General features: G+C 42.3%; 1 protein-coding gene across 2 annotated transcripts; it reads left to right on the top strand.

Moving 5' to 3' along the window:
• The first annotated feature begins 1442 nt into the window (after window positions 1-1442).
• GEM (GTP binding protein overexpressed in skeletal muscle) lies at window positions 1443-10435 on the top strand. Of its 2 annotated transcripts, none has more exons than XM_015620153.3 (5): window positions 1443-1607; window positions 3316-3658; window positions 6820-6896; window positions 7373-7577; window positions 9193-10435. In XM_015620153.3, exons 2-5 carry the CDS (start codon window positions 3325-3327, stop codon window positions 9468-9470), a joined length of 894 nt encoding a protein of 297 aa, XP_015475639.1. In that variant the 5' UTR covers window positions 1443-1607; window positions 3316-3324; the 3' UTR covers window positions 9471-10435. The 2 variants fall into 2 exon arrangements, with proteins under 2 accessions (XP_015475639.1, XP_033368235.1); XM_033512344.1 differs by lacking the exon at window positions 1443-1607 and adding an exon at window positions 1656-3189.
• Window positions 10436-11138: the final 703 nt, after the last annotated feature.

Raw genomic sequence — 11138 nt, 5'->3', positions numbered from 1 at the left:
GACCTGGGGCCAGTTTAGCTGCTGCCAAGCACTGAAATACAGGTGAAGGAAAATCAGGGCATGTATTTGCTAAATTCTACCCTTGGTAGATGTGCATAATTTCCATGTACATTGATGAGTACCTATTACTTTGTGAGAAGCTCTTGGCTTTTAAAACTTGAGAATGGCTCAGGAGGTACCTGATAGTCCTCATGAAAGACACAGGAATGCAGTAAAGCCAAAGAGGAAACAAAGCAAGGAGCTTTCAATTGCAGTGTTAACAAGAGATGTTTTCTGTATGTCACTGTTCCCTTCAATAAAGGTTCATTGTCAATTAAGGATTTGCTGGCCTGTAGCACAAAAAAATATAATCCTCTGTTTAAAACCAAAGTTGTTCAGGCTTTCTAGGATAAGAACTTGTCCTGTTAGGTTCAGGGACCAGGAGATTGTAAATATAATTGTAAATATAAAATGTAAATATGTAAATATAAAAGAAAGCTGTAGGACCTCATTATATTTAATCCAGAGTCTGGATAATTTGGAGCTGACTAGAGAGTTTATGTATACTTATAAAAAAGTTGTGGTAGCCCTAGCAAGTAGTTCTGTCACAGTTTCTCATTCTTTGTTAATGAAGCAGTATGTTGTTACAAGTTTCAACAGGTTTGGATTTTTTTCCTTCTGGCAAAATTTCTTCTGCCAAGCAGCTATGAGGCTATAAAAATTTAAGGACCAGACCCTGGGCTTGTGACATGTACACTATATAGTGATTGTTCCTGTGCACAGCATCAACACTGTGTGACTTTGTGCAGACTTTGTGTTCTGATGCATCTTTGCCAACATCCAGCTGCAGTAACACTAAATTCATAGCTGGATGTCTTTTCAAGCCCTTGGTAGTAAAATATTGAAGTAGAAGTGAGATGGTTATGCAGTTCAGGAGACTGGGTACAGTCACTTGGAGGCTGAGAGAGATTAATAACTGGTGTGTAAATATTGGAGCTTTAAAAACAAAGAAACAAACAAAACCCCAACAAAGCCCCTAGAATAATATTCCTACTTCTAAAAAATTTCAAAATAACATTCAGATATTTTATTTCAGAGAAATGTTTTGTCCAGCAAGGAGGTTGTGTTTTGCAGACAGAGAGCAGATACTTTTACAGAATGTCATGCATTAAATAAACATAGGTAATTTTAAAATCATCATTAATTTTGATAACATTTGAATTAAACGCTGTCTGAGGCAAAATGCCATGTATTATTTATTTTTGTTCCACTTTCCTGTTTTCATCATGCAAGAACCAAAAGTGTTTATTTTACTGGCAACATTAAAACAATCACATGATTTTGAGTAAGTCTTTTGAGATTGTTTGCAAGTTTTTTTTCTTCTGCATGTCTGCTTCCTCCCAGCTGGGGGCTGGCTGTTGTATGGAGAGGCCAGCCACGTCACGGAAAAGCCCTGTCTCTGATCAGATGGGCTTAATATAAACCAGGTTTGCTGAGGAAGAATTAAAGAGGCAGCCCCAAAGCAGGAGAGGATTTACTTCGGCAGAGCTGCTCAGTGTGTCACAGCCCACCGAGAGAGAAGGGCACTGGGAGCAAAGCACTGGACTGGCTGCAGGAGCCTGGCACAAGTAAGAGTGGATTTGGACCCAGTCTTTTCCAGGAGGTGCTGGAGACCCAGGCAGCTAAGTGCAGTATGGGGTAGCAAAACCAGTTTGAACTTGGAGCACAGTGTGTGACAGGGACTCGTTTGGCTTTTCTTAATGAGGGATGGCAATTTGTTAGAGGCTAAATTGTAAAATGTTTGTGTTTGTAATGGTTTTGTGAGTGACTGCTTGTTGCAGGTTGTGAGTTACTCTCTGTTTGATTGAATCAGATCTGGCTTTGTTCATCTGGTCTTTTCAATGTGGATACTATAAGGAAAAAGTGATTTTAGAATTCAACCACAGTACATATTGAATCTTGTTTGTGAAGCAGCCTTTGCTTAGTGCATGATTTCTTCTTTAGATGTATTCCTTGCTGACAAAGTTATGTGACTAGGACCATGCAAACGATTTCATTATGCCCCAAAGTACTGCACATCACAGAGAAAGTATTGTGCATGCTGCAGTAAGTTCAGACAGTGCTTTTTCTATATATTTCTCCTAGGTCCTGCTGGGAATTTATTCACAGAAGTTTTCATGCAGTTTTGTAAGAAGAATAGTAATTTTTACATGTTGCTTTACTGCACTTTTTATTGTTCATCACCTATTATTGAGGTGTGAAAGTGGTTGGGTGAATTTTATGGACAATTTTACTATTTACTGATATGGAGGAGAGAGTCAAGAAACATCAGATATGGGGCAAAAAGAAAAAAAGTCTAAATAATGGTCACTTTGGGAGCTGGAATTCTTCAAAGTAACTTTCCTAAAAATGGTAGCTATTGGCCTGTGAGAATGACATCACTCTTCTCTGCCTCCAAGCAAGGCAAAATAGAGTTTGTTGAGTAAAATGTAATTAAGAGCTATGCTTATATAAGAAGAGCCAACCTATCTAATTAATTGTGTGGTAATGAAGTTATTGACTTAATATCTGTAAATTAATGAGCCTTTTCTCCCAGTTATATCTCCTGTAGAAGCTATAACTTGTACCTCCGGAGAAAAGCTGTTGGATTTCACTACATCCTCCCTTTTACCAGCCAAAAAGTCACTGTCTGAGGCAGAATCATTCTTTGTTTATCTGGCCACAGATAAGACTCAAATCCACCCCATTACAGCAGGACTTGCTTGCATGACTTTTTGTCTAAGAGTGCAGTGAATAATGCCTTATTGCTTTCCAAGAGTTCCAGCTTCTAGCTGAGACAAGGAGAAAGGTGCTGTACACCCAGCTGCACTGGCAGTGGGAGGCAACTGAGACGAGTGTCTGTTTGTCCCCAGTCGAGCCAAAAGGAGGTGGACATTGCCTGTTCCACAGGCAGTCTCTCAGCAGGGCTGCAGCTGCTGTGTGGGACCGGTGTGGTGAGCACCGTCCCTTCCTTCTCCTCCAGGGACACAGCAATGCCTCCCTCTCTCCAGGACAGGGCTGCACCTCGCACAGCCCTGAGCTAGTGACGGCTGAACAAGACAGGATTGAGCATGTGAGGGTGGTGTTATCCCTAGGAAACAGGCTCTGTCTCACTAGCTAATAACTGAAATGTTTCTTTGTGCACCACCAAGTACACAAGAGTGCAGAAAGGTTAATTTTTCTTTCCTCACATACTAGGTCCCTACAGAGGAGCATGATGTCTCCCCTTGAAGCTAGTGAGGGAGCATTTCTAAATATTTTGTGGGTAACATCTGTGATTTCCCTATTTCTCACTAGGGGTTAAAAATGACTCTGAACAATGTTACCATGCGTCGCACCCACAACAGCAGTCTGCACCAGCAGCAGCAGCGATGGAGCATCCCTGCCGATGGAAAGAATCTGCTGGTCCAGAAAGACTCCAATGAGTACAACCCACAGAAACGATACACCATCAGTCCTGATGAATATTACAGAAGGAGCTGGTCCTCGGAGTCATCCGACTCCGTCATCTCCTCCGAGTCTGGCAGCAGCTGCTACCGGGTGGTGCTGATCGGGGAGCACGGCGTGGGCAAGTCCTCGCTGGCCAACATCTTTGCAGGGGTGCATGACAGCATTGACAGTGACTGTGAGGTGCTGGGAGGTAGGTAATGATGTCCTGGGGTGGTGGTTTGCTTGCAGTCAGCTCTGCCTCTAGTAATTGGCACAGAAAAAGGGAGAGGCCGTTTAATATAAACCAAAAGTAACAAACTTTTGGGTCTGATCATCAAAACTGATTGAACTCAATCACCTCTTTTAAGAGAGCAAGAAAGCAAAATAAGATGAGTAAGATATTCTCCAACAGTGATTGAAAGCTCCTGAAAGAATGCAATTCAATAGTCCCATGCTATTTTATTCCAAAACACCTGCTGGAAACTGCCTCATTCCTGCCTGTGATGATACTGCACAGGAGTCTGCATCAGCTTTCATGCTGGTCCAACATTTGTGTCACCACTGGCATCACAGGGCGGACTCCAGCTTTCCTTTTGGGAGAGAAACTGAAGGTCCTAATGATTTACAATAATTAAATACTTTAAAATCATATATAAAGAAAAAGCCACTTCCAAAAGATTTACCATTAGAAATCTATCTATCTATCTATCTATCTATCTATCTATCTATCTATCTATCTATCTATCTATCTATCTATCTATCTATCCATCTGAAGGCCATCTCAGCCTTTCTGTATAATCACATTGCCTTAGTACAGGCTAAATGGACTCTGAGTAAAATATATAAAATTTTGAATAAAAAACTTGTTTCATGGTACTTGCACAGTATGGTCTTCTCCAGGAGGAAAAAAAAATAAAGGTCCTTCAATAGAGTAGGAAAACTCCTGTTGCCCCTGGAGGAAAGACACAAGCTGTAGGATTCTCTTTGATGCTTCCCCCTTGCTTTTCCCCCTTGCTTTGTTTAGGATTGCAAAGTGTACTTTAACCCCAAAGATCAGACCACGCAGAAGGTGAAGCTGCAGCACCAAGCCCTGAACTATATTGTATGCAAGATGTTGATGTGGAAGGGCTGTGCTGCCACAGAAATCTGCTGTGTCTCTAAGGACATAGTTGCTGCTGCTTTCAGGGGACTTGCAGTTTGCTGCTGGGTTTTGTTTGTCACCATGCAGGGCTCTCTTTGTCTCCCCCATGTCCCTTCTGTCTCCTGCCTGTATTCCCTTGGTGTGATGGTGCCAGTGCTACCAGAGAGAATTTCTGGGCTTCTCTTCCAGCCTTCAGTGGGACACAGGAAGGACAGCTTCTTTTTTGTGTGTTTAACTCTCCAGCTAGGGGAAGTTTTGCCCAGGATCTAAAAAATCCCAGTGTCAGGAAGGTCAAACTCATGTTTTCCTCACTTGCTGTCTCAGACTGGGTACACAGAGATTTGTGCCTTTGGGGGATTTAAAATTCACTGATTTAGGTGTGCTCTGCCTTCAGCTTCTGCTATCAACTTTTTCCATAGTTCTACCAGCTCCTCAGCCTGGAGCATCTCTGATAAAAGCTTTCCTAGTCCTAAATGACGGAAGTAGGGTAGGATCCTTGGACAAGCCATCAGAAAGTGCAGCCGATTTGCTTTGCACACCCCTGTCAGGCAGTTTTCTTTTCCTTCAGGTGAAGCCATGTGGTTTCCTCTTTCCATTGCACTCCCAGCAGCACTGCTTGGAGTATAGCAGTGACAGATTTTCAAGGCCAGCTCTGAAGAGATAATTGGAACTCTTGCTGTTATCTCCTCTCCTTATTTAGTCTCAGCTTCAAAAACAGCATGAAATGAGCTAAGCATTCACTTTCAGTGTTTTATATTATATGGAAGTTCCTTAGGACTGACCAAGGTGCAAATCAGTGCTGAATATGACTATTTAGGCATTATATTTTCAAGGAGTGTGGTTGTGCATTTGTAGCTTCTCTATATGTAATGAAGCACAGAAGGACTCTTTTGTCCTCTGCTGTGCCTGGAGCCTTTTCTCACACAGACGCTTGGTCACTTGAAGAAATTATTTACTTTAGCTTTACAAACTGGAACTTTAGCTTACACACTGGAAATTTCATTATGTGAGAGGATAGTTTCAGGGTAGCTGGCTCACAGAGGAGTACAGCTGCTTTTGTGGAGAGGTTTTGCTGCTGACTGTAAGATGAAGCTAACTCATGAACACAAGCCTCATACTCTTGGGACCTTGAGGGAAACCACTCCAAATGATTATCTCTGTCTTTTTAGTCTTGACATTTTAAGCATGGGCTCAGTTTGACTTTATTTTAAATGTGTAGTATTTTTGGCTTATTCTTTTCCTGGGATGTAGATCCCTAGCTTTGAGGAAAGGCTCTGATTACAGTTTAGGGGAAAGTTCACTTCATCAGTATACACAGAAGTCTTACGAGGCACAGGTTAGAGACAGCCCAATCTAAAGCGTGGTTGGGACAGATCCTTTAAATGTTGCAGTACCTTAGGACTAGCTTTTTTTTCACTGACCACTAGTGTGAGATTAGAAATGGGTCCAAACCCCTCACGGCTCATCCTAATGTCCCCAGCTTTGAGGAAAAGAAGAAAGATTGGTGTTTGAAGCAGATTTCACAGCAAGAGTTGATCAAAATTCAGAGTGGCAACAGACCCCTTAGATCTAAGCAGAATTTTGCCACATGGCATTTGTAATCTAGGTATGAATTTTTATGGCTGCAGTACAAAATAACTGACCTGTGCTTTTTTAATTTTTCTGCTGTTTGACATCAGAGGTGATGTGGGAAACTGTGTAATGGGAGAGAGTGTGCAACAGAAGTCTGTCTTTCTCAAGCTCAATAGCTGTTGTCTCACAACACCCTGTCCTTCTCACTTGGTAGGCTGTTTGCTGTATTGCTCTCAGCAGCAGTGACTGTTCACCCGTAAATTGTCCATGCTAAAGCGAAAGCAAATATTTTCCATTACTCAGCCTTGCTGGACTCTGCTGCTCCCATGGGGCAAATGTTCAGCCTTTGGTTATTTCTTCCACTGGTTCTATTTTCTCTCTCCCACATAAGATAAAGAGACTATCAGCCAAAATAATGAACATTTTGTTTCCTGATCTTTCAGCCTCCTTCATCTATCATGGAAAGTAAGGCAACCAATAATGAACAGAGTGCAGATTCAGTGCTGATGGAAATGAGGAAAGAACTGGATGTGAGCCGGCCTAAAATTTGGCTCAATAACACTGTGAATAAATCCCCCACATTCAGCAACTTGGATTTTTGTAATGTATACGATGACACAGAATAATATATCACAATATATTTCTGCTTGTCTTTCCAGAAGACACGTATGAAAGAACTCTGATGGTGGATGGGGAAAGTGCGACTGTTGTACTGCTCGACATGTGGGATAATAAGGTACTTTAATTTGTTCTAGCCAATGCTGAAAGGAAAGTGTATATAAATAACTGCTAATATAAAAAGTAAGTTTCCTTTGGGAAAGAAAATAGGTGTTTCCATACATCAGAGTCAAGATATAGGATTAACCCAACCCCACATCAAGGCAAGAATGCCTAATGGCTCTGCACTGTGAGCCCAAGAAATGCAAGTCTTCAATTTTTTAATGATAAAACAAAACATTCAAGCTTTCTTTCCAGACCATGTTCATTCCAGCCTAAAGCTAGCACAATAAATTATCTGGGGGCAAGTTTTTGCCCTCCTTTGTGGTAAAGCATTCATACCATCACCACATTGGAATTACTTGTAGTATAACTGTGATTCAAACCATACCCATTACAGTTTACAGCAGGAATGCATTTGGATTCTCTAATGTTTTACTTTCTAAGTAAAATCTGCTCTGGGCATAACGATGTCTGACCATCCAATTTGAACAGCGTGAGGGAGAATGGATTCGAGACCACTGCATGCAAGTGGGAGATGCCTACTTGATTGTCTACTCCATCACAGACCGAGCAAGCTTTGAGAAGGCCTCTGAACTCAGAATACAGCTCCGCAGGGCACGCCAGAAAGAAGATATCCCCATTATTTTGGTTGGCAATAAAAGTGACCTTGTCAGATGCCGTGAAGTTTCAGTGGCAGGTAAGGAAATGATGAGTATAAACCCGAGATAAACATTAAAAATCATCTAGTAGCTTTTGGACAAACTGCAGTGCTCTGGCTGAGGGAGTATGTTGTGATCGGGACTGGGAAATAAAAGAGTAAGAAAATAAAAGAGGACTGGAACAGAAGGCAGAGGACTATGAAGGGTCTGCCAGGTCCTTAAGCATTCCTTGGTAATACTGTTATATGTCAGATAATCCCTTTTCTATATTTATTAAGTATCATCATAAATGGGATTTCTTCCCTTCCAGCTCCTAGTATAAGATGACTGCAATATGTGATTTCTCTGGTAGCTGTAACCCTTTGTATTCCCAAAATACATGAAGTTTATGCATAACAAGTTTAGCCCCCTTTATTCTGCTGCCAAAAATTCTCTTCCTTATAACCAGCTCTCTGTCCTCCCTGATGAATTAGAATTCCCTCTCAATCTTTGTTTTGCTAGTCTGGGCAGGAACTGTGCAGCCTTTCAAAAGAGGTCCCCCTTACTGCCCTGCTTTGGGACACTAAATCAGCCTTCCCTTGGCTGCACACAAATGAAAAACCACTAAGCCCATAAATAGGAATGGAGAGACTGTTGGGAGCACTGCTGCTGGCTCTCAACATCTTCAGTTAGTAAAATCTCTTCTTGGAGAGTGTTCCCTAAGGCTGAGGTGACACACTGGAATACACAGCAATGCATTAGATATTCTCATCTTGGCCCATCAGAAACGTGGGTTCTTCTGCTCAGCATTTTCTTCTGTGTTCTGCTCTTCTGTTTCCCAGTTGAGCTAGACTTTTTTCCCTTTCTCTGTGGTTGTGCACAGTTCCTCTGGCTCCTGTCACAGCTGCCCCAAGTAAAGAGCTTGAATTGAGGTGTGGTTCATAGGAAGCCCAGGGTTGCCTTCTTATTCCTCTTTGCCCAGCTTGAAAGTTCTTTAGAAAGATGGCAGGTGAATTCATGTTGCTTTAGTGGCCTTGGCAATGAATTCACAGCAAGCCAGAAAACTTGTGTGTAAAAGACACATGTGAGATTTAGCTTAGGCTCATGTAATTGAGAATAAGAGCTATGATTTCAGATGTACCCCTAAAGCCATAGACACCCTTTATTAAGGGTTTTGTACATGTGTCTGTTCTCACTGAAATTGCCACAGTTCCAAGGCTCTGGCTTACACCACGGCCCAAGGAGGAAAGTTCCCTGCCTCCAGTGCTGTGCTGTATGTTTGCAGAGTGCCAGCATAACCCTTCAGTGCAGCTTGAGGGAGTCTCCACTGAAGATGGCCAGGTGGTATTGAGGCATTGCTGGCCTGCCAGCCTTCAGTGTCTCAGCTCAAGTCAGTCATTCTGCACTACCTTCACAGCCAGCAGCTCGGGCTGGGCTTTACCGGGAGGGGATTTACCCCCCATATCCCTCCCCCCTCCTCTGGGAAGCAGCTGTGACGCAGGGCAGATGGATCGTGGGCTAGCAGGCAGCATCGGGTGATTAAAGATTTATCTGAGCCTATATCAGGCTTGGGGAATTCCCCGGTGGCTCTGACTCCCCCGCACGTGGCAGCTTGTCCCTGCTCCCCCCTTCCTGGGCCTTGTCACCCCATGTGTCCCCCTTGTGATTTTGCAGAGGGGCGAGCCTGTGCCGTGGTGTTTGACTGCAAGTTCATTGAGACCTCAGCAGCCGTGCAGCACAACGTGAAGGAGCTGTTCGAGGGCATCGTGCGGCAGGTCCGGCTCCGGAGGGACAGCAAGGAAAAGAACGAGAAACGACTGGCACTACAGAAACGGAGAGAGAGCATCCCCAAGAAAGCCAGGCGGTTTTGGGGCAAAATAGTTGCCAAGAACAACAAGAACATGGCCTTCAAACTCAAATCCAAGTCTTGCCATGACCTATCAGTACTTTAAGAACACTGGACTCTGCCAGAGCTTGTGGCATTTTGTGGACATTATCTAACCTTGTCATAGGACAATCAATCAATCTATATTAGATTGGGCTATCAGTGACTTAGGTTCACAGTTGTGATTGTGATGATATGTGCTGGCATAAGAACAGCACAATGCATGGAAATATCTCTTCCTTTTTTTTTTTTTTTCCTCCTTTTGGTCAGTAGTTTTAAAAGAAAATTATAGACCAGAATGACCCAAAATTATGCTGGGAACTGTTCTGGAATACACCTGTTCTTTCTCCTCTCACCTTTGGATAATAGTGTAAGAACCTCAAATGCCATAACTTGGGAAGTGAATACTACTGTCTTTACTCTTTCTCCTTGTTATTAATATTTCATTTTTAAAACTGTGTAAAGAATTGAGGAACTGACTGGAGATTGGTCCCTTGTCAGTTGGCTGGTCAGGCTTGAGCACCCACAGCTGAAAAAAAATGCATTTTTGTAGAATAAGCACAAAGACACCTGTTTGTATGTTTGGTATTTTTTCTTTATTTCAAGGATTAGTTTCAGTGAGTTTACACATCTCTTACTTTGAAAATATTTAAAGGAAAAATCCTGTAGTCAAACAAATTTTCCTCTCCTGTTTTCATATTATGGAACTATTTAAAAATCATAGTAAAATTAAAGTGCAAGTTGTATCAAAGTGCATCAAGTGCAGGATGCCAAACCTTTAAAAATCACCTGAGCTTTTTTATGCCACCACATGGACTTCTTGTATCTATCCTTGGCCTTTCTCTGTGCCAGAGCTATGCTGTATTTATTGTTGTGCAAAATAACAAGCATTTTAATGTTGAGGGGAAATGTATTTATTACCAATTTTATTAAGATAATAATGTTAATTTTATTACTGTTTTCTATCTAATATCTTTTTTCAGATATGCAAGTTTTTACTTACATGCCTTGTAATAAAATAAATAAAATATATGACTGCCTTTGAGCCTCAGTAGAAAATCCCTAAGGATGTTTTCAAGTAGAGAAAAGATTGTGCATGCTGGGCAAGTTTGCTGCTTGAGAATTGCAGCGAGGATTCCTCACATCTCTGAACACGGGCTGCACAGCAACCCGGGATCTCAAGGCAGGAAGCACCAGGGGCCTCAAAGACGAGTGCACAATATCCCTCACATAAAAATGGGGTTGTGGTGACAGCTAAAAAAAAAAACAAAATCACTCCTAGAAAAGGTTTTTGGCCTTTAGCCTGGAAACACTTTAGAAATGTAGATGAATACTGTTACCCCACTTTTGGAGAGAAGTGAAATGATACATTCAGGGACAGCAAGTAGGTGGCATGGTGTGCCCTAATCCTCATTTACTGTTAGGTCTATTTGTGCTGTTTTCCGCTTCACTAGGCTGGTCAGAGGTGCAGTCATTGCAATTTTGGCCACGTGACTCAGAACAGCCAAATCTTCAGCCTGGCATCTCATCTTCCCACATGATGAAGGCCAAAACATGCAGCACTAATAAGGGGAAACTTGGATTCCCCATTTTGGGCTGCACGGTTTTCATGTACCAAATGCTCTGGACAGGAATGACCACGCTGAGTGTTTGCCCACAATTTCCTCTGCTGAGGAGATGACTTCTAGCAGTTCTCTGGGGGTAAAGCATCCCACTGCAGAATGACTCAATGCTT

The sequence above is a fragment of the Parus major genome, chromosome 2 (assembly GCF_001522545.3).
Source record: "Parus major isolate Abel chromosome 2, Parus_major1.1, whole genome shotgun sequence".
NCBI lineage: Eukaryota > Metazoa > Chordata > Aves > Passeriformes > Paridae > Parus > Parus major.
This window is presented reverse-complemented; position numbering and strand designations above follow the sequence as displayed.

Excerpts from the sequence above, each read along its gene's own strand:
- GEM (XM_033512344.1), top strand. The coding sequence starts at position 3,148 with ATGTTTCTTTGTGCACCACCAAGTACACAAGAGTGCAGAAAG. Across the intron at positions 3,659-6,819 it reads TGACTGTGAGGTGCTGGGAG|AAGACACGTATGAAAGAACT; the intron begins GTAGGTAATGAT and ends TTGTCTTTCCAG. Across the intron at positions 6,897-7,372 it reads TCGACATGTGGGATAATAAG|CGTGAGGGAGAATGGATTCG; the intron begins GTACTTTAATTT and ends CAATTTGAACAG.